This window comes from Prenolepis imparis, unplaced genomic scaffold (assembly GCF_030444845.1).
Source record: "Prenolepis imparis isolate NDT839.2.m4 unplaced genomic scaffold, iyPreImpa1.0 SCAF_3, whole genome shotgun sequence".
NCBI classification, from domain to species: Eukaryota; Metazoa; Arthropoda; class Insecta; order Hymenoptera; family Formicidae; genus Prenolepis; species Prenolepis imparis.
The window spans coordinates 1551050-1574985 of record NW_028141161.1 but is presented as its reverse complement, the minus strand read 5'-3'; the positions used below and the strand labels follow the sequence as shown (position 1 = coordinate 1574985).

The 23936-nt window shown below is 32.4% G+C and overlaps 2 protein-coding genes and 1 pseudogene across 2 annotated transcripts; 1 reads left to right on the top strand and 2 right to left on the bottom strand.

Moving 5' to 3' along the window:
* Positions 1-519: 519 nt before the first annotated feature.
* On the bottom strand, positions 520-2154 carry LOC145934197 (uncharacterized; annotated as a pseudogene).
* A 723-nt stretch (positions 2155-2877) lies between these two features.
* On the bottom strand, positions 2878-6190 carry LOC145934196 (uncharacterized). Its single transcript, XM_083034568.1, has 2 exons — positions 6044-6190; positions 2878-4902 (listed from the first exon to the last, which is right to left on the bottom strand). Exons 1-2 carry the CDS (start codon positions 6188-6190, stop codon positions 2878-2880), a joined length of 2172 nt encoding a protein of 723 aa, XP_082890694.1.
* A 15957-nt stretch (positions 6191-22147) lies between these two features.
* Positions 22148-22876, top strand: LOC145934195 (ATP-dependent DNA helicase Pif1-like). Its single transcript, XM_083034567.1, has one exon. The coding sequence runs from the start codon at positions 22148-22150 to the stop codon at positions 22874-22876; it is 729 nt and encodes a 242-aa protein (XP_082890693.1).
* Positions 22877-23936: the final 1060 nt, after the last annotated feature.

Here is a 23936-nt window from a genome sequence, read left to right as displayed (position 1 = left end):
TTCGTACGAAAGTTGTTTGTACATGCTCAAGAATTGGGATTTTAATCTTCTTTCTCTGCCATTTCCTGTAAATGTAGAACAATTAACCAGCTTTCAATATTGAGAAATTAAAAAGATTAATTATAAACAATTAACAATATATTATAATATGCATGATCAGAATTTAGTGAGCTTTCTCCACTTGTTCCTAAATTTTTAACTTTTTTAAATGATGCTTAGCCTTAATTTCACTCTTGTATTTTTCTAATCTAATTCTTTCTCTCTCTCTCTCTCTCTCTCTCTCTCTCTCTCTCTCTTTCTCTCTCTCATACGTAACTATTTATGTAAAATAAATAGTAGAGAGAGAGAGAGAGAGAGAAGTGGAATTAGATTAGGAATATAAATAAGTAATGGAATTAAGGAGGAACACCACATCATTAAGAAAAGAGAATTAGCATTTAAAAAGAGATGGAGAGAGTTGTTTATAGAACCAAATTTTGGTCATGTATAAAAAAATATATTGAGTTTCATACAACTGACCTAATTTTCTTCTGGTTGCATCATCTCGTCGTGTTCGTCGCTCCATAACACTTTCATTTCTTCCTTCCGGACGACGCAAGTTGTTGCGGGCCCTATTTCTATGCCTCTGTTTGGCTGTTCGCACAGCATCCCGCATATAAGTTTGAAACGCAGACCGCATTGGTTTTTCAAAATTTTTATTTTCACAGATGGCATCTGCAAAAGGAAACAAATATAAAATAGTATCATTAATAACACAGCTTTAGTATTATGTGTAATAGTATTATATACCGTAAATGGCTTTCACCAAATTGGTATTGTATAATGGACGTTGATTTTCCTCACGCCCGAACCAAGTATAAAAAGTCATAAGAGAATCTTGAAAAATCTCTTTCACGCACAAATTAATGCTTTCCTTAGCATTGAGTCCACCAATAAAAATCAAATAATTCACCTATAAAGAATATTTTGCATTTATATTTTTATTTACATGTAGTTATGTCAAGGTTATTAAAATTATATATATTATATATATACATATATGATAAAACTTTGTTTTACTTACCAATTTCATATATGCTTCATCATTGGCAGTTTCAAATTCTTCAATGGCTGCAACAGATGAAATTGGCAAAAATGCTGGCTTTTCGGGCACATGCTTTCGCTTGTTGGTCATTTGATGAGTTAGAATTCGATCCAATTTTTGGTGTATTTTTCTGTAAAAAGCACATAATTATATATAAATAATATATTAAAATATAAAATGACTGACATTGTTTATGTAATACGTTTAAAACTTACTGAACTTCCAAAGTTAATTGATCCAGTCTTCCATGTATGGCTCTGTAAATATTTATGTTATATTTTTGTATATGACTATAACATATATTTCAATTATAAAAATTTCTACTTAATGTACACTCACTGAATTTCTGGTCTCACATTATAAGATTCTCCTCGAGCTAATGATGCATAATTTGAAGTTGGCCAGATGTTTGAAGCCTATAATTGAGTGTCATGTGGTGTATTTAATCAGTTATTACCAATGTGTTGTGTATAAGTAGCATGTGGTTCGTGTGTGAATGATTGCGTTGTATGAGTGGAATTAAAACTTTGTTGTGTGTGAGATGATGATAGTGACTTTTCATGTATAGGTGCTTGTGTTGTGTGAATGACTGCTAATGGTTGTGTGTAAGTTGATGAGTGTGATGTGGCATTGAATGGTTGTGGTGTGTAACCGTCTGCTAATGGTTGTGTGTAAATTGATGAGTGTGATGTGGCATTGAATGCTTGTGTTGTGTAACTATTAACTGTTAATGGTTGTGTGTAAGTTGATGAGTGTGATGTGGCATTGAATGCTTGTGTTGTATGTGTTGATGATTGTGCGTTAATCAATGAGTGTGTTGTGTCACTGGCATGTCCTGTATGATTGTCATGGTTGATTATAGGTTGTGTGTAAGTGAGTGAATGATTAGCATGCGTATTATTTGTATCGGGAGAATGATTCTCCAATACTCCCCGTAACTCAGCGACATCGTCTTCTATTTCATTGCCCTGCATCTCGGTCGTCTTGTGTCTTCTTACATCTGCTTCGTCTGAAGATGTTGTTTGAAATCGTCGCGGTTTAGTAATATTCCGCTTGGGACGATTATCCATATTCTTTCTTTCTGTAAAAAAAAATATATTGATATATGAGATTAATTATAAAATAAAATATTTAATTATAAAGTAAAATTATATATATATAAATTATATCTTTAAATATATATAGGTATATATAATTTACAATTTTAGATAATTATTCAAATACATGTGTATTTATATATATATAAAATTGTAAATTATATATATAAATATATGTATATAAAATTGTAAATTATATATATATATATATATTTGAATATAATTATATAATTTACAATTTTGTATATATATATTTTCAAATCTTTTCAAAAAGGGAAACCAATAGTCATCGCTGGAACATTCAAGAAAATCAGTCATGCAAAAGAGTTCCTAAAAAATAATTAAAAGTTGGATATATTATTTTATTGGATATATTGGATATATTATTTAATTCAAGAAAATTTAGAAAATAGAAAATTTAGCGACAGGATAAGCAAAATTTGAATAATCATATACTTACATAATTACATTTGTATATTAATAAATGATTCCCATTTTTATTCTTCTTCAAGCGCAGAAATGTAGACAACATCTAAAATATTTGAAGAATTCAATTATTATTGCCATTCTAATTAAACTGAGTAAAAGATATATGAGACAATTATACTAACCTGTATTTTGTTAGTCATTCTGGAGATTCTGTTTTTCTTCCTGTAAATAGTATCTAAAGGAACAACTAAATGCAGTTTTATTTTTTTACAGATTATCTGTATGTATAATTGCACCAACTACATACTCGTTAACTTCGGATTCATCTTCGTCACTACTATCACCTATCGATGAACTACTCCAATAAGGCATTTTGTAACATTTGAAATGTACCTGATTCACTTGGATACAAAAAATTTCACTACTTATTGAGGAACATTTAAATATTTGAATTGTTGAGGACAAAATGCCAATATCATAGAATGAATCTACTTTTTGAAATTTTTTTACAACCAGATAATATGTGGTATTATCCATGAAGATATTAACAATGAGGCAAATCGATCCATCGTGTAAAATACAACAATTATCTCGTGTATCCAAACTGAACAGAATTCTGTTGAATATCAATTTTCGATACTGACAGCTGTTTGGATTAATATTAGGCGGAAGAGGACCTTTATTATGCGCTGCAAATACTTGCGTAGAAGAATCAGTGAGTTTGGAAGAATAAGTTTGATTACGATGCAAATTTGTTCCACAAGCTTCCATCTCTGACATTCTATTGGAAAACTGTTGAAGAGGAAAACTAGGTTTTCTGCAGTATTTTCTGAAAACTGGCATATTATTTTCATAAGGAAAAGCTGAAAATGAATCAAGGGGACCTAATTGCCTCACGTCACTTGTGAGATGAAGAAGACCGTGCACATTATATGAAATGAATGATAAACCATAAAGATTTTCACATCGAGTTACAACAAATTTTTGTAGAGCAAGTTCAGCAAAGTTTAAATGTACTTTTGATGGTGAAGTAGAAATCAATATTCTTGTGGCAGTATGCAAAAACAAAAAATGAGTATATACTTGTTGATTCAGAAGACCGTATGTTACTACAGGACCTGTATACAATAAAAATTGACGAAACTCTGTTGCCTTGTATTTAGAAAATTCATTAATTGCTCTAGGACGTCTTGCAAAATCTGATGGACAATATGTTTTAAGATTATTTAATCTTTGAGATATTATAGCGATGGATCTTGCTGGTAATTTTGAGAAACGTATATATTTACCACATATCCATGCGGATAAAAGTTTCTTCATAACACCCAAGCATACTAGATGCATATATTCAAAGGGAACTTGTGAAACCATACCTATGGGTAACATTGACAATGGACTTTTGCCATCTTTGTGATGATCTTCATCTATACACCTTAGATATTCTTCGTTTGTACGAAGAGGATGATTAATACTACTAAATGTAAATCTGCCTTCATATCGTAAACCAGAAACTTTGCACTTTGAACAAGGATTTCCAGATGTATGACCTTTATGATTAAGAATAAAAGCACGAGCTGGTGCATCGGCTATAAAACATCTTAAACGTATTGGTATCTTATTACCGGCAAAATCTATACCACCGTTGCTTATTATATTGTTAACATCAATAACAAATTTTTCAAAGAATAAATTGGAATCATGTGGTTTCTCAGCACCACTATATATTCCAATTATTATTGGCCTTGTATATTTAACATTTGCAAGTCTACATTGAATTGGCCAGATGTGAATACTTCCTACTCTATCTAAACTACATCCATCTGTATTAAAATCGATTTCTAATTCATGTGGTATAGATCCCAAAGGAAGACGTGATAACGTTTTAATAATTTCTGCTTCAAGAGAGAAATGAATATATTTTCGTGGATCTACTTCGGATACGACAACAGGTGTACGTGGAGTTTTTAAAAGAGTTCTACTATCTTTTGGCAACGAAGAGAAGCATGTGTGTGTTCGAAGAACAGATAAAATATTATTATATTGCACATGTGTAAAATTATTATTAACAAAACACTCAGCCAAACGATCTTGAAATGTTTCGTCATTGGAAGTACTGAGAAATGATGAGGAAGTGGAATCTTCACTGTCATTATCATTACTAATAGACAATATATCATTATCGATATTATCGGAAAACGTAATATTAGAGATATCGTTAGCAATATCGTCCGTAAAAGAAACTTCTGTTCGAAAGGAATTGTTAACGTGAATAGAAGAAGCAGCATTATCCGGCTGTTCAGGTGTAACAGAATCTTGTGCAATATTTAAATTCAAAGTATTTTTAATTTCTAAAGCAATTCGTCTTCGTTGCCTTGCAGATAACCTATGAAAACATTTACGCGAAACAGAATATTTAACTGGTTTCATACTCGCCTCGAAAGTCTTACAGAAATCTTCTATAAAATATAGCCTCTGCGAAGAATATTATTATCCAGAAGAACTCGGAAGCTCGCCTCAAAAGTCTCTCGTCAAAATCTTGAATTTTATCCTCTGTGATAACCTTATGGCACTCACGGCGGTTGTATTCAGAAGAACGCGGGAACAGTGTTGGAGGTTATACGACAAAGACTCGCACATGCCTAGTAGCGCGCATTAAATGTGCGCAGCCACACGTGGCACGTGATTACGCCATGCACGGCAAGGTTTGTTCTGTTATTTGGATAAAATTTGTGTCTCGTCGTGCTAGAGCAAACCTTGCCCTGTTTTTGCCACAAATTTGCTATCACGTCGTGCACGGCAAGGCTTGCTCTGTTATTTGCACGAATATTGCGTCTCGTCGTACTAGAACAAACTTTGCTCAATTTTTTTCGTAAATTGTCTGTCATACCGTGCATGACAAGATTTGCTCCATTTTTGTCGTAAAATTGCTATCATACCGTGTATAGCAAAATTTGCTATTATTGACGTAAAATTTGTGTTTCACCATGATAGCATTATTTGCTCTCGTCTATGCGTATAATTTACGACAAGCCTTTCTCTATTATTTGTAGCATTATGTTAACGAAAAGTTTGCCGTAAATTTACTCGAAATATTTAAACAAGACGAAGCAAGACAAATATTTGCTAGAAAATTGTTGTGAAAATTGATACAAACTTTGTCGCAAAGCTTTAGCGAAACGTGATTTTAGCACTCTTGGCTATCTGGGTATGTTCAAAAACTGATATAAAACTATATAGTAGGTAGTTATCGAGAATCAGGAAGAATAGAGATAAGGAGGCCGAACTATGTGTTTGGGATGTGCGACCAAAACCGAGGCCCGATAGTAGTACCTATAGGTACCTATAGATGGCATTGCAATCACAAGATGCTCGTTAGTTTGAGAAAGAGGAGAGATTGCAGGATGTAGAGCACGAAGGATAGAGAATGACTAACACAAAAGTCCACCGTGTACGTGTGAGTCCCGTGAGGCAAAAGCGCAACCTTGCGGAGCATTAATAAACTACAATTAGGCTCGACATTTGGTCGCACATTTCGATAATTCCTCAATGCTAGTTCGGCCTCCTTATCTCTATTCTTCATGTCGAGAATTAAGGGTCGGCAGGAGACCCAGGCAAACTCCGAATTGATGTTGGAGACCTCGCGCGGTGACAACGCGAAACTCCGGTTTCAGTGTTGCCAACGCTGAGAAACTAATTCCCAGACTTTATGTAGTGGTGTATGTCTGTACACGTACACACACCATTGCATTGCTCACGCGGACGCACGGTAGAGAGACAAGGATCGATAATCACGTCATCCTTGTTCCTCTACCGTGCTGATCACGTGACCATGCTATACGCGAGATACGGCCTGAAAATGCTTTCTGGCCTTCCGTAGCAGAAGGCAGTAACGTAGCAAGACTAATAAGCACCCATTTTTTGTAAATTTATATATGCTTATGCACATATGTGCGTATATTATATATAAATATATATATATATATATATATATCACTAAAAATTATATGTATGTTTTATAATTGTTTAATGATAAATAATAACAGTAAATTGAGAGTGAATTAGTATACAAAATATATGTTAGACACGGGTACTTATTAGACTTGACAATTTATTGCTTATACTTTTTTATCGATACTTTATGTATAGTCAGCGCGATAGAGAGACAAGAATAAGAGAACGAATATAAATTAACAATTGGCTTGTAGCAATCATAGATAATATTTTCAATATAAAAATTTTTAAGTTTATCGCCTTTAAAAAATATATTTCTATGATTTTTGTATATTTTAATATATTATAAAAAAAATTGATATTGATATATTTGAACTCAAGTTTTCTACGAGATTGAATATTCTTACATTGAGCCATCATACATTACTCGTAAGTTCTTTCACGTTATAATTGTATTTATGTATATAGCAGAGAGAAAGAGAGAGAGAGAGAGAGAGAGAGAGAGAGAAGAGAGAGAGATTATACAATATAACATCAATAATCGAAAAAAAAAAAATCTAGAACGCTTGTCATATCTGTGTGTGTGTGTATATATATATAAACTTATATATTATATATTTTATAAATAAGTGAAATATTATGCAGACAATGTACAAGATGTTCAGTTTGTGCCATAAAGCTCAAGCTTCAATCAATAATTAATACTCCAATGAATATATAATCAACAATTATTTTTATATAATAATAAGTATTTGAATATATAAAAATATTTTTAAAAATGTGTTTAAGATTATTTTAAAAAGAATATTTAAAATATTTTTTTAATATTTAAAATATTCTTTTTCTCAATTTAAAAAAATATTTTTTAATATTTTTATATATTCAAATATACTATATACTATAATATAAAAATAATTGTTGATTATTATATTGGATTATTAATTGATTGAAGCTAGAGCTTTTAACATGGCAGTAGTGTTTTTTTTTGTTTTTTTTTTTTTTTACGTGGGGGAAACCTTCAAAAGGCATCCCGCTTTTCCGTAGTGTGAGATTCTTACTCACTAAAACCCCCACTGTGCATACGTTACCTGCTGCAATATATAATGGCGTTGATTCAATGGTATCCACGCCTCTTCATTGAAAGTGATCCGCCCTTCGGACGTCTCCAAATCTATCTGCAACAACAAGCAACTCTATGGTGCATAGATTAATATCAATATAATTATAATAAAAGAAATTATTCCTTTTCTAAAAAAGGCATGTTATTTATTCTCGAATGTATCGAAGTATTGTTGCCTTTAATCCGCGGTACTGATTGGTTCTTTTGCTGATCATGCTTCGTAGTGTTTGATCGTCAAGATTATTTTGACAGTTTCAGGTCAAAATTGGTTATAATATTAAAAGAGTGTAAATTGTGCAGGAAGTTTTAAGAAGAATAAGGTAAATAATAATTATATATTTATATTATTATATGTATATTAATATATATATTTATCAATATGTAAGATGTGATTTGCCAGTCGAATTTTTAAACAAGGTTTAAGATTTTATTGACCAACACTGACTAAGACTAATTCTTATATTATAAGACTTTATTTGGGAATAATCTCAATTCGAGATTTATTTCCCGACTCCCCTCTAACCCCCCTATAAAATTATAGGCGAGAAAAATATAGATCCGAAAGTCGCTGAATCGGGAATCGAACCCGAGACCTTTCGCTTGCCGGGCGACTGCTCTCACCAACTGAGCTATTCAGACCCTTCGATTCTATACTTTTCTCTGCCTTGATAAACAATTTCAATCAACACCATTATTAGGTCCAGGTGTGTAAATAACAATATGTAAGATGTGATTTGCCAGTCGAATTTTTAAACAAGGTTTAAGATTTTATTGACCAACACTGACTAAGACTAATTCTTATATTATAAGACTTTATTTATATATTTATATTATATATTTATATATTTATATTATATATTTATATATTTATATACGTATATATTATACGTATATAAAATACGTATATTATTTTATATAATCAGTTTATATTGTATTAATTAGCCAGTTGTCGAGAAGAAAGAAAAAGAAGAAGAAGAAGAAAAGAAAGAGAGAGAAGTAGAGAGAGAAATAGAGAAAGAAAAAAGAGGAAGAAGAGACGTAGAGACGAAGAGATAAAAAAGTAATTAAGGTTACGTTCCAATACGTCCTCTTCGAGGAAAATTTTACTGATAATCAATAATATACGTAACGTGTGTGTGTACCATAGCTTTTAAGTAAAATTTCTCTCGAAGAGGACGTTTTGCAACGTAACCTAAAGTGACAAATAATTTTGTATATATACGTGTATATATGCGTGCGTGCGTGTGTGTGTGCGTGCGTGCGTGTGTGTGCGTGCGTGCGTGTGTGTGTGTGTGTGTATTTGTGTGTGTGTGTGTCTGCCTGTGTAATTATATGTGTACTACTATACATTTTAATATATACCCAGACAGCACAGCATATTTGTAAAATATTTATAGAATATTTATAATAAATATTTTAATATCTTATAAATATTTATCATAATATTTATCTTTACATACCATAAATATTATATGAAATATTTAATCTATGTTTTAATAATATGTTAAATAAAGGTTTTTATAAAACATTTTTAAAATATTTATATAATATTTGAAAAAAATATATATTCATAAATATTTATGAATCCTTATCATAAATATTGTGTGCTGTCTGGGTAGTATATGTACAATATATATATACTATATATTATAATATATCTAATATATACTTAATAATATTTATATACAATGTTAATAATATCTCTTAATTTATCAGTTGTCAAGCCATTAAGAGGAAAGACAGAAAAAGAAGGAAAAGGAGAGAAAGAGAGAGAGAGAGAGAGAGAGAGAGAGAGAGAGAGAGAGGTAGAAAAAGAGAAAAGAAGATAGAGAGAAAGGAGAATAAGAAAGAGAAAAGGGAAGAGAACAAAAAAGTACGTTTAACAACGCATCCCAGCAAACACAAAATATAACTGCTATGTAACATGTATATAATGCTATATATATACTATATAACGTGCATGTTACATGTACACGTTAGTTGTAACTTCCCACTCATAGATGTAACATTTGTAATATAACATATATTGTTATATTTTAATTATATTGTAATTATATCCCAGATAGCATCGATATTGTAGGATGCCGAAGATAATCAAATTTTTTTAGTTGGAATATAAAATTACAATATAACTACAATATAACATATGTTACATATTACAAATGTTACATCAATGAGTGGGAAATAACAACTAACGTGTACGTTACATTTAATATGCATATTATAACGAGTTACATAGCAGTTATATATTTGTATTATTTAAAATCCTAGACAGCACAGCATATTTATAAAATATTTATAGAATATTTATATTAATTATTTTAATATTTTATAAATATTTATTATAAATATTTTATAAATGTTTTTGGAGTCTTAGATTCAATAGATCATAAATATTTATCTTAAATATCAGAAAATATTTACGATAAATATTATAGTAAATATTATAAATATATTTATATATTATTATAATACAGATTTTTTTTTTAAATTTATATTTTCTTTAATAAATACCCAGTAAGAAATCATGAGTTAAAAAGACATAATTAACGATTTTTCAATCAAAGCGATCGGTTGATATAGTCTAATTTAAAATTTGGTCGATTAGATGTTTTTGTGTTTTTAAAACTATATTAGTCATTTATAAAAAATTAAAAATGTGTAAAAAATGTTTATAAGTAACTTATTTATTGGTGTACAGGAGTCGCAGGAATAATAGCGTTAAGCAATTAAGAGGACACAATGAACAAGATGTTTATTTAGAACGAACGACTTATAATGTGCGAGGTACAATGCCGCGAGCTACCGTAAACGAGAGTTGTGCATGCACGGTCATGACAAGCGTAACTGAGATAATAATTGGTGGCGCTAAGACACCCGTAGCTGAGTTGAGGGCACATAGAGGTCGCGACGGGAATCGCAGTACATATGATAACCCGAATACTTCCCCTCGACGAGCGCGCGACATTTCAGAGAATTTAAATGGTTCCAAGACCCAAAAGATTAAGACAATTTTCGTGTTTCGACTTAGACAGTCCCTTAGTAAGAATATCAGCGGGCATAGACTCAGTAGGGGCATATTCGATCTCAAGAACTCCACTTTCCAGAACTTCGCGCACAAAATGGTGACGGACATCTAAGTGCTTGGTCCTGGCATGAAATACAGGGTTTTCCGCCAATTTCCGGGCACCGTTGTTATCATTGAAGATCTTCAAAGTAGTCGGTAGTCCGAAGCCCAAATCCTTAATAAATCTTCGAAGGTATATGGCTTCTTTGACGGCATCGGATATGGCCATACACTCGGCCTCGGTCGATGAAAGCGCCGTAGTTCTCTGCTTCCTCGATTCCCAGGATATAATGGAATTATTTAAGGTAAATACATAACCCGTATACGATCGGCGGTCATCCAAACAATTTGCCCAATCAGCATCAGTATATCCGGTCAAATTACCGTCGGTCTTCTTAAATGACAGGCCGACTTTTGATGTGCCTTTTAGGTAACGTAGGACACGTTTCGCTGATTTCCAGTGAGTCTCGTTAAAATAACTGTTGAACTGGCTGAGGTAGCTCACTGTAAAAGCAATGTCAGGTCTGGTACAAACAGCTAAATACGTTAGCATGCCGATCAACTCACGGAACGGCAGATTTCTTTCTTGCACGGTTGAACAATTATCGCCCTTCCTCAACCTAATGCTGCAATCTAAGGGAGTGGACACAGGCTTGGACTCCCCCATTCCGAATCTGTTGAGAATATCGCTAATATATCCCTCCTGGCTCATCAGAATCCGTTCCTCATCTTGAGAAAATTCAATGCCAAGGCAATAATTTATTTCTCCGAGATCTGTGATTTGGAAGCACCTGGAAAGATATTTGGTTAGTTTGACAATTTTGGAGGTGTCGCGAGAAGCGACCAGAATATCGTCCACGTATACGGTTACGAGAAGTATGTCTTCGCCCTTTTCGGCGAAAAATACACATGGGTCGGCTGAAGAAGACTGGAGTCCAAAATTCTTGAGTTCGCGACTCAACTTCACGTGCCAGCGACGACCAGCTTGACGAAGTCCATAAAGAGCCTTTCTTAGCAAGCAGACCTTGTCACCTTTCTTCAGTTGTTGGAGCATGCTAGAAGCCTCGTCGACAAGCTTCCCCTTCCTCTCAGAAGCGACTATCTCTTCTAAGATGAAATCTGAATATCCAGGCATCTCCATGAAGATTTGTTCTTCTAATTCGCTGTTCAAATAAGCGGTCACAACGTCCATATGATGGATCTTCATATGATGTTGGGCCGCGAGGGCAGTCACGATGCGAATAGAGCTTAGGCGAGCCACAGGTGCAAAAGTCTCATTAAAATCAACACCTGGGTGCTGGGAGAATCCACGCACGACAATGCGCGCCTTTCTCCGCTCTATCGTCCCGTCCCGATTGAACTTGTTTCGTAATACGAACCGGCTGCCGACGACCTTACGTTCTTCAGGACGATCCACCAACGTCCATTTGTCGTTTTTTATAATGGACTTCATTTCCTTAACCATAGCCTGAATCCATTCTTCGGCATCGGGTCCATCTAGGGATTGTTTGACTGGAACTTCGGCAAGGTAAGCGAACTCGGCTTCCTCGATCGTATCGCTTGCAACCTGATACAATTTTTTAGGTCTTCCCCTGAGTCCAGACATGATTTTTCGAGGTCTTCCTCGACATCTTTAACAGCGATTTGAGGGTCAGCAACACGATCCTCGCCTAGAACGTCGGTGACCAGATCATCCGCATCATCGGCTAGATCCTCAACATCTTCGTCATACGCTGGAAGTTCGACTTCCCTCCATTCTTTATCAATGGCCTTCTCCTTCGGGTCGAAACTTGCATGCGTCCGACTAGAGGCTTCTGGTACAGCGATGAATTCCACATCTCTAGATATGTCTATCCTGTGTTCGTCCGGGATCCATATTCGGAATGCTTTGGAGTTTTCGGAATATCCGACGAAAATGCCCTTCTTGGATCGCGGCTGAAATTTTTCTTTATTAGGTTCTCTATTTAAAGAATATACCTGACAGCCGAATTCTTGGAAATGTCCGACGTTAGGCGCCTTGCCCATCCATTTCTCGTAAGGAGTACTGCCGTCAAGACTGTTAGTTGGACATCTGTTGCGTATATAACTCGCCGTATTAATGGCCTCTCCCCAGAAAGAAGGAGACAGGTTCGATTGGATTAGAAGACACCTCGCCATTTCCACGAGCGTCCGATTCTTCCTCTCTGCAACTCCGTTCTGTTCAGGAGTGTGAGTAACTGTCAATCTACGCTGGATTCCATTCGCCTTCAGGAAATCGTCGAATTCTCGATTGACGTACTCCTTGCCGTTGTCCGATTGCAGGCATTTTATCTTGCGTCCGACTTGATTTTCGACAAGCGCTTTGAATTGTTTGAAAGCGTTGAAAACTTCGCTTTTGTTTCTGATCATTTTTACCACACACCAACGCGAGCAATCGTCTATGAAAGTTACGAAATACTTGGACCTTCCGAAAGATTCGAATCTCATAGGCCCGCATACGTCTGAGTGAATCAAGTCCAGAAGCCCTGTCTGCCTATCGGACTTCTTGGAAAAAGGAGACCTGGTCATCTTTCCACGAATGCAGACTTCACATTTTACATCTCGTTCGGAATTTATAATATCCATTCCGCGCACGGTTCCGTGTTTGTTGCTCGTCGCGAGATCCTTTAAATTTAGGTGACCCATTTTACGATGCCAAACTTCCAATGAATCTCTGGTCGATTTATCTTCTGTGCCGATGACAGCCGCTGACTTGCACTCGTGATGATCTTGTATATAATACAATCCGTTGGTACGAAAGGCTTCGAGCTTGGTGGCTCCATGTCGGTCAATGACTTTAGCCGATTTATCATCGAAGATAACTTTGAATCCTCGATCGGTAATCTTGCTTACCGACAGTAGATTGGTGCGCAGGTCCGGCACGTGTAGAGCATCTTCGAGATTGAGACTCCTCGATCTACCTTCGATCTCAGCATTGAGACGTACAGTACCTTTACCTGTTATATTTGTCGACGAATTATTTGCAAGATTTAATCTTCCGGCGGCGATCTTCCCGATGTGCGTGAACTTATCCGAGTCACTGCATAGATGTGAGGTGCATCCGCTATCCAAACACCATCTATCGACATGTGTCGCATCCTTAGCCTGGAACACTTCCTGTTTCTCCGAATTTTTTACCGGCATACACGCGAACACACTCACGTCATCGGCATCGGCCATTTTTCCTTTCTCAGGATTCTTCGAGGATGTTCGATCGTCCTCAGTGCGCGAATTACAGTCGGCTGCTTTATGACCAGTCTTTCCACAACGATGGCATTTGAACTTGAAGGGTATCTTCTGAGATGTGACGTTTCCTTTCTTTTCCTTAGGGTTCTTACGTTTCTCAAAACGTTTGGCGATCATGGCGCCTTGGCCTGTGATGCGCGCGTCGTTCTTCCTGGCATCGTGCTCTTCCACGATTTTAACACGAAGCACTTCCGGTGTCGGTAAATCGTCACGTGACTCTATTGCACATCTAAAGTTTTCAAAACATGGAGGAAGACTGTACAACAACATCACTGTCAGCAAATCCGGATTAATGTCCACTTCCATGTCATTCAATTTGTCCACAGTATCGAAAAATTTGCGTAAATATTCCCGCACATCTTCGTTGTCTTCCATTCGTTGCAGCGTTAGTTGTTTTAGCAGAGTTGCTTTCCTAGCGGGACCCTTCGACTGATAGATCGATGCGAGCTTATTCCATACTTCTCTCGAAGTATTACAGCCTTTCACCTGTTTTAATTCAGTCGGGCTTATCGAAAGAATGATATCGGATTTAGCCTTTCGATCCGCTGTTTCCCATCTTCTCAGTCGTTCCGCAGATTCTTCGTTGCCGGCGATGAGTTCGGGTTTCATGGCCTCACCGCTAACGTAATACCACGCATCGTTTTTTACGAGAAGGGCCTCCATTTGGATCTTCCATGTGTCGAAAGTTTCTTTGTTAAGTAGCTCGATTCTGACAGTCGACGACGCCATGTTTATCTTTTCACGGATATCACTCGCGATTCTTTTAATTTCTCGATTGCGATCCTGGGCCCATAACCTATTGTGTACAGGAGTCGCAGGAATAATAGCGTTAAGCAATTAAGAGGACACAATGAACAAGATGTTTATTTAGAACGAACGACTTATAATGTGCGAGGTACAATACCGTAAACGAGAGTTGTGCATGCACGGTCATGACAAGCGTAACTGAGATAATAATTGGTGGCGCTAAGACACCCGTAGCTGAGTTGAGGGCACATAGAGGTCGCGACGGGAATCGCAGTACATATGATAACCCGAATATTATTAGACATTTATTTTAAAATAGAAAATAAAATTATAATATACACTGAATATACTTAGGCAACAGAGTAGTTTAACAAATAAATTTACGTACACATCGATATACATATACGTAAATTTATTTGTTAAAAGACATTCTGTTGCAAAATGTAGCTCAAAAAGAGAAATAATGTTATGACATTTTTAATTTTAAATATTAATTACCGTTTTTGCCAGCCTTATATAATTCTCACGACGAAAATTAAATACGAGAAAGATACGTCACAAAGCGGTAAATGAAAGAACTAACAATTTAGTTAAAAGATATTTACAAAATAATTACTATAAATATTTATCTTTACATACCATAAATATTATATGAAATATTTAATTTATGTTTTAATAATATGTTAAAATAAAGGTTTTTATAAAACATTTTTAAAATATTTATATAATATTTGAAAAAAATATATATTCATAAATATTTATGAATCTATCATAAATATTGTGTGCTGTCTGGGATAGGATACTTTTGTATATATGTATATGTGTGTACAAGCAGGTGTTAAAAAAAAAGTTAAGTTTCTCTATTTATTTTCTCCCAGGAAACAACAAATTTGCAGATCTCTCGAGTGTCATAAATTTTTGTTTAGGTATTCTGAAAGCATTGGTACGCAGTTTGGTGCGGAAGCGACTTGGCATTTAAGTACGTATTTTTCAACTAAGGGAGCGATTTTTTTAGTGTGTCCAACTGCGAGATACGGTCGGTTATTCAATTTTTGACTGCGTAAAATGAGAGTGCAACAAATATGTTTATTAACAATTAAGAAAAGTTTATTAGAAAAAATGCACGAGCATTCAAATATGGTCCGTGTTGTCATCAGTATTAAACATATCTTTTTTAAAATTCTTGACAATGAGCTCCAACGAAAAATTATTTGAATACTCATACATTTTTCCTCATAGTTGGACACGCTAAAAAAAATCGTTCCATAGTTGCAAGAAGCGTATTTAAAGCTGCGAGGTCGCTTTTGATTCAAACTATATGAATGTTTTTAAAATTCCTAAACAAAAGTTCTGACGTCCGAGAGATCTTGTTAATTGTTGTGTCTTGGAAGATTAAAAATAAAATAGAGAAACTTACTTTTGGTTTAATCTTTGTGTATAGGTGTGCGTGCGTGCGTGTGTGTGTGTTTGTGTTTGTGTATATGTATGTAATTATGTGTACTACTATATTATAATTTATATATATATAATTAATAATATATATGCTGTATTATTTTAATTTGTCAGTTGTCGAGCCGTCAAGCGAAAAGTCAAAAAAAGAAGGAAAAGGAGAGAGAGAGAGAGAGAGAGAGAGAGAGAGAGAGAGAGAGAGAAGAAGATACAAAGAAAGGAGAATAAGAAAGAGAAGGAAAGAGAACAAAAAAGTACGTTTAACAACGCATCCCAGCAAACACAAAATATAACTGCTATGTATTATAACATGTATATAATGCTATATAACGTGCATGTTATATATAACGTACACATTAGTTGTAATTTCCCACTCATAGATGTACCATTTATAATATAACATATGTTATACTTTAATTATATTGTAATTATATCCCAGATAGCATCGATATTGTAGGATGCTAAAAATAATCAAATTTTTTCAGTTGGAATATAATTACAATATAATTACAATATAACATATGTTATATATTACAAATGTTACAATGAGTGGGAAATAACAACTAACGTGTACGTTACATGTAATATGCATGTTATAACGTGTTACATAGCAGTTATATATTGGATGATTGCAAAAGTTCGTGCCCGATTTGAAGTTATTAATCCATCTATGCAAATCGGGCACGAACTTTTGCAATCATCTAATATTTGTATTATTTAAAATAGGATACTTTTGTATATATGTATATGTGTGTACAAGGTGTTAAAAAAAAGTATGTTTTTCTATTTATTTTCTCCCAGGAAACGACAAATTTGCAGATCTCTCGAGTGTCATAAATTTTTGTTTAGATATTCTGAAAACATTGGTACGCAGTTTGGTGCGGAAGCGACTTGGCATTTAAGTACGTTTTTTTCAACTAATGGAGCGATTTTTTAGTGTGTCCAACTGCGAGATACGGGCGATTCTTTAATTTTTGACTGCGAGAAATGAGAGTGCAACAAATATCTATTAACAGTTAAGAAAAGTTTATTAGAAAAAATGTACGAGCATTCAAATATGGTCCGTGTTGTCATCAGTATTAAACATATCTTTTTTAAAATTCTTGACAATGAGCTCCAACGAAAAATTATTTGAATACTCATACATTTTTCCTCATAGTTGGACACGCTAAAAAATTCGTTTCATAGTTGCAAGAAGCGTATTTAAAGCTGCGAGGTCGTTTTTTATTCAAACTGTATGAATGTTTTTAAAATTTCTAAACAAAAGTTTTTGACGCCAGAGAGATCTGTTAATTTTTGTTTCTTGGAAGAAAAAAATAGCGAAACTTATTTTTGGTTTAACCTTCGTGTATAGGTGTGTGTGTGTGTGCGTGCGCGCGCGCGTGCGTGTGTGCTTGCGTGCGTACAGTGTCCCATGACTTAAAGTCATGGAATAATGATAATATAAAAATATAATATAATTATCTCTTTCACTCTTTCTATCTCTATTATGGTTCCTGCACACAGAATGCGGTAAAGCTTGTTGCGCGGCAAAAAGCAACGTGGCAAACAAAATTTACGCATAGAAAATGCATATAAATGAAGAATATTCAATAGAAATTATTTCCGTCTCGCGGAAAAGATTCAGTTCAATATTTTCCGCGCGGTGGAAGTTATATATCTATTATTTCTGTTATAGCAAGCATTCGATTGGCCACCACGTCACTTCTTGCCGCGCGGCAAGTTTTACCGCGTCCTGTGTGCAGGAGCTATTATAGTCTTTAAAATTTATAAAATATGATTTTTTCTATTTGACATTAATATTTTTTATTTTATTTTCAGGTACGCAGTAAAAATAAGGACGTTTGCAGATATTTAAATATAATAATAGTAATAATAATAATAATAATAATAATAATATATAGTTAAAATTAATTATTATATAGTTATAATTAGTTATGCATATATATATATATATATATATATATACTTATAATACATTTAAGTTGTATTTGTATATTATTTAATAATTATTAAAATATAAACTTAACAATATATTTTAATTATTGAGATATATATATATATATATTATATATTAATTTTGTACATAATAAAGATATTTGTAAATAATAAAGATATTTGATAAAATGATGATGATGATGATGATGATGATAATGTTGATGATGATATGCTGATTATGAAGATGATGATGATGATGATGATGACATTGATGACATTGATGATGATGATGATGATGATAATGATGATATTGATGACATTGATGATGATGATGATGACATTGATGACAATAATAATGATGATAATGATAATGATCACGAATAGTTGTAATATAGTTGAATTTTTTAATATATTTTAAATTGCATTGAAAAGAAACATTTCTTTTTCTTCATACATATTTGTATTTTAATTTTCAAAGAGTTTTAATTAACGCATAATTTTAATTATCGCACATTTAATTTTGCTTTAATTATTATATCATCTAATATACATATCTTTTTTCTTTGTAATTGATATACGTATAAAATACATATACAGACATTGTTTAAATTTTAATAATTTGTTTAAATCCAATAAAATATATATTTTAATAAAATATTTACATATACTTTAAAAAAATCGTGTGTAGGTGTGTATTTCTGTGCATATATATATATATATATATATATATAAATAGCGTAATATATCTATTTTTATAAATATTAAACTTTCGTAAAATGCCGAAACGCAAAATACAACGTACTTTAGAAGAAGAAGAAGAATTTCAACGACGATGTCGTGAAAGAAAAGCAGAGAATCAACATTGTCGTCGCCAAATTGTAAAAGTAAGAAATAATATACTAAAATCAGTTGATAACAGAAATCATTGTGTTGCTGGTACAATACATAATAATCATATAATAGAATTAGATGAAGAAATAGTTGGACAAAGTTCTGGAAATACTACATCAGTATGCCAGCAACGTTCTGCAGAATGTCAATCTCGTTATCGTTCACGACAGAGAAATCAACCTCGCTTAAATAATAATAATACTATGTCAATTAGTAATGTTGTTGAATATTATATTGGTTCTATGAACGTATCTTGTGTTCATTGCAAAGCAAAGCATTTTGCATCTGAAAAAGTATCTAACAAAGGAAACTCATTTCACGATTGTTGCAATCATGGTGCAGTACATTTACAACCATTACCTGAATTTCCTCAATTACTTCGTAATTTATTCGATGGTAGTCATATAAAATCTAATGATTTTTTTAAACATATTCGTAGTTATAATAGTTCGTTTTCATTTGAATCATTTAATGCTAATTTAATTAACTTTAACAATAGACGACCTGGTCCATATTGTTTCAAAATACAAGGACAAATTTATTATCAAATTAATACAGCATTATATGCTGCACAAAATGAAAGTCCTACTTATGGTCAACTTTTTATTGTGGATTCAAATGAAGCCATAGATCATCGTCTTAATCAAAATTCATATTTAGATTTTGAAATTATACAAAACCTTGAACAAATAATGCGAGAATTTAATGTATTTGCTCAATCTTATCAAATGATGGGTGAAGAATTAGAAAATCAACGACGTTTACAAACGGAATCAGGTGAATTATTACCTGAATTACAATTATTATTTACTTTAAAACCAGGTATGGATAGACGTCGATATAATGCTCAAAGAACTAATGAAGTTGCTGCTGTTTTTTGTACTACTGCTGATGGAGAAATTCCAGAGTCATACGTTACAATACGTAATAGAAATACTAAAACTTTACAAAATGTTAGTATTATGGATCCAAATGTTGAACCATGGATATATCCATTGTTTTATCCATATGGTACTCAAGGATGGCATCGTTATTTAACAAAAATAAATAGTGATAGACGAATAACTAGAGGACAATATATTAAATATCGTATGGCTATTCGTGATGAATTTAATGTTTTTTTATTAGGACGTCGCTTATTTCAGCAATGGCTTGTAGATAGTTATGTAAAAATAGAAAAAGATAGAATTGATTATTGTAAAAATCATCAAAAAGAATTACGTTCCGAAACATACCAAGGATTAAGAGATTATTTACAAACTACGGCGAATAACTTAAATGGACGTATTGGAAAAATGGTTATACTTCCTTCCACGTTTATTGGATCGCTGCGTAATATGTTACAACATTATCAAGATGCAATGGCAATTGTTAGTAAATTTGGTAAGCCAGATCTTTTTATTACTATGACTTGCAATCCAAAATGGCGTGAAATCGAGGAAAATCTATTGTCTGGTCAACAAGCTTCTGATAGACCTGATATTTGTGCTCGTGTTTTTAACATTAAAAAAGATTATTTAATTGATTTAATTGTAAAGCAAAAATTTTTTGGTGAAGTAGCAGCATTTGTATACGTTATTGAATTTCAAAAACGCGGTTTGCCACTTATTCATTTGTTGATTACTTTAAAATACAATTTTAAAATAACAACTTCACAAATTGTTGATAAATACATTTTTGCTGAAATTCCTAATCCTGATGAAAATCGTATTTTACATGATATAGTTATGAAACATATGATTCATGGACCTTGTGGCGATTGGTGCTTGGTAGATGGACGTTGTTCGTCGTTGAAACACTTTCCAAAACCATTTCTCGAAGAGACTAGAATGGATGAAAATGCTTATCCTTATTATCGTAGACGAGATAATGGTAAAAATTTTGAACGTCCTGGCGGATATAAAGTTGATAATCGTTATGTTGTTCCATATTGTCCTATTTTATCGATTATATTTAATTGTCATATTAACGTTGAGGTAGTTTCAAGTATTAAATCGGTTAAATATTTGTATAAATATATTTATAAAGGACACGATGTTGCTGCTATAACCATTGAACCAGTAACAGAAAATGTAATTATTGATCATGATGAGATACATAATTATATCGAAGCTCGTTATGTTGGACCTGTAGAAGCCATTTGGCGTATTCTTGGTAAAAAGTTACAAGATAAAAGTCATACTATAATGCGTTTGCCAGTCCATCTTCCTAATGAACAAAATATTATAATCGAAAATGAAAATATTGACAACGTCATGACATCTGCTTTAAATCAAGTTACTATGTTAATAGATTATTTCTCATTGAACTTACGAGATGAAGAAGCAAGACAATATTTATATATAGAAATTCCACGCTATTATACATTTAAAAAAGAAAAAATTAATGGTAGAAATATATCGCGTTGGGTTAAACGCAAAAGCCATTTTAATTGTGTAGGACGAATATATTCCGTTAGTCCAGCACAAACAGAATTATATCATTTACGATTATTATTACTTACAGTAAAGGGGGCTACAAGTTTTAATGATTTGAAAACTGTAAATGGAGAATTTTGTCAATCATTTTCAGCGGCATGTTTGGCTTTAGGTTTAATCGAAGATGATGATGAATGGAAACGAGCTATGAATGAAGCTGTTGCATGGATGATGCCTCGACAACTTCGTAGATTATTTGTACGTTTATTATTACATTGTCAACCATTACATCCTGAAGAGTTGTGGGAAAATTTTAAAGAAGCAATGTCTGAGGATTATGTTCGACATTTTGGTATGTTACAAGGACAAAATAAAGCTTATATGCAAATTAATAGTATGCTTCGTGCTGAAGGTAAAAGTCTTGCTGATTTTCCACAAATGGAACAGTTAATAGAAAATAGTGGAGAGGAAGATTACATGACATTTGATGAAGATATAGAAATAGGCACAAAACAATACAAACAATTAAATGAGAAGCAAAAAGAGATAGTTGATCTTTTATTAAATAGATTAGACAATAAAAATAATAATCATAATTGTTTTTATATTGATGGTCCAGGTGGATCAGGTAAAACATTTATGTACACAACTATTTATCATTTAGCTAGAATTAGAAATAAACATGTGTGTACAATGGCTTTTACGGGCATTGCAGCGACATTATTACCTACTGGAAAAACAGTTCATAAGACATTTGGATTACCGGTTCCATTATTCGCTGATTCGTCATCTGCTATTAAAATACAAACTAAAGAAGCTCAATATTTGAAGGAAACTGATATTTTTATTTGGGATGAAGCACCAATGGCACCACGATATGCTTTAGAAATTATGGATAGAACATTGCGTGATATTATGAATAATGATTTTCCCTTTGGCGGAAAAATTGTTTTATTGGATGGTGATTTCAGACAACTTTTACCTATTAAATTACATGCTACTCGAAATGAAATTGTAAATCTTTCTATTAAATTTAGTTCTACTTGGAGACATTTCGTAAAATTTTCTTTAACCCAAAATATGCGAGTTCTTCAAGAAGAAATTGAATTTGCAAAGTTTTTATTGGATATGGGAGATGGCAAATTAAATGATTTAAATGATAATATAGAAATTCCTGAATGTTGTGTAGCGCCTATTAATGCTGATATTGTTGAAGATACATATGGTGATTTAATACGAAAAAAGGAGTTTGTCAAAGTAGCTAAATGTGCGATACTTTCTGCAAGAAATGTTGACGTAGATGAAATCAATAAGAAAGTTGTTGAATTATTAGATATAGTTAATGAACGAATTTATACAAGTGTAGACAGTGCTATAAATGGTGACAATGGTGACATTGGTGAAGTTTACCAGAATATTTAAATAGTTTATCTCCATCATCTCTTCCTCCACATGAATTGCGTTTAAGACCAAATTGTATCATTATGTTGATTAGAAATCTTAGTATCAATGAAGGTCTTTGCAATGGAACACGATTAATGGTTATAGAACTTGGAGATCATTTATTAAAGTGTAAGATTTTAACAGGTGACAAAGCAGGAGATATTGTGTTTTTAAATCGTATAACATTATATTGTGAAAATATATATCCTTTTACTTTTTCCAGAAGACAGTTTCCGATAAAATTAGCTTTTGCTATGACAATTAACAAATCGCAAGGACAAACGTTTGATAAAATTGGTTTAGATCTTTGTAAAGATGTTTTTAATCACGGGCAACTTTATGTTACTTTTTCACGAGTTCGTTCTTGGCAAATCATTAAGAGTTTACTTGGTAATCAACGAAATAATAGATACGTAAAAAATTATGTATATAAGGAAATGTATATTTAATTTTTTTGGCTTTTCAAATCTGATAAAAAATTATTTATATTAAAATAACAATAACAAAGTAAATAATTTAATTTAATTTAAGAAATAAATATGTTATCAGTATATTAATACTTGTTATGTAATATTAACAATAATTATGGTTTATTATTTTTATTAATTGTCAATTATTATTAATTGTATAAATGTTAATGTTATTATTATATAATAATAAGAAATGGTATTTATATTTATTTATATTTATTTATACTTATTTATATACGTACATTTATATTTTTATTTAAATTTATTTATATTTATTTATTTATATTTATTTACAATAATTATGTTATTTATTAAACTTTCTAATATCTCTCTTACTGTTTATATATATATATATATATATATATATATATAAATTAAAATTAAACATTTTTTAAGAATTTACTTTAGAATATTATTATTCATTTTTTAAATAATTATTAATTATTATTTAAAAAATTATTAGTTTATATTTATATTTATTTTTATTATTAATAAAAAATAATTTTTTTTAGAGTAGTGTATACTTTCAAAATTAAAGTAAAAATATAATAATATGTAAAAACAATATG

Coding starts and splice junctions, on each gene's coding strand:
- LOC145934196 (XM_083034568.1), bottom strand. CDS start 6,190: ATGAAGAATAGAGATAAGGAGGCCGAACTAGCATTGAGGAATTATCGA. Junction 4,903..6,043: donor CGTACACGGTGGACTTTTGT/GTTAGTCATTCT, acceptor ACACCTGAACAG/CCGGATAATGCTGCTTCTTC.
- LOC145934195 (XM_083034567.1), top strand. CDS start 22,148: ATGGCTTTTACGGGCATTGCAGCGACATTATTACCTACTGGAAAAACA.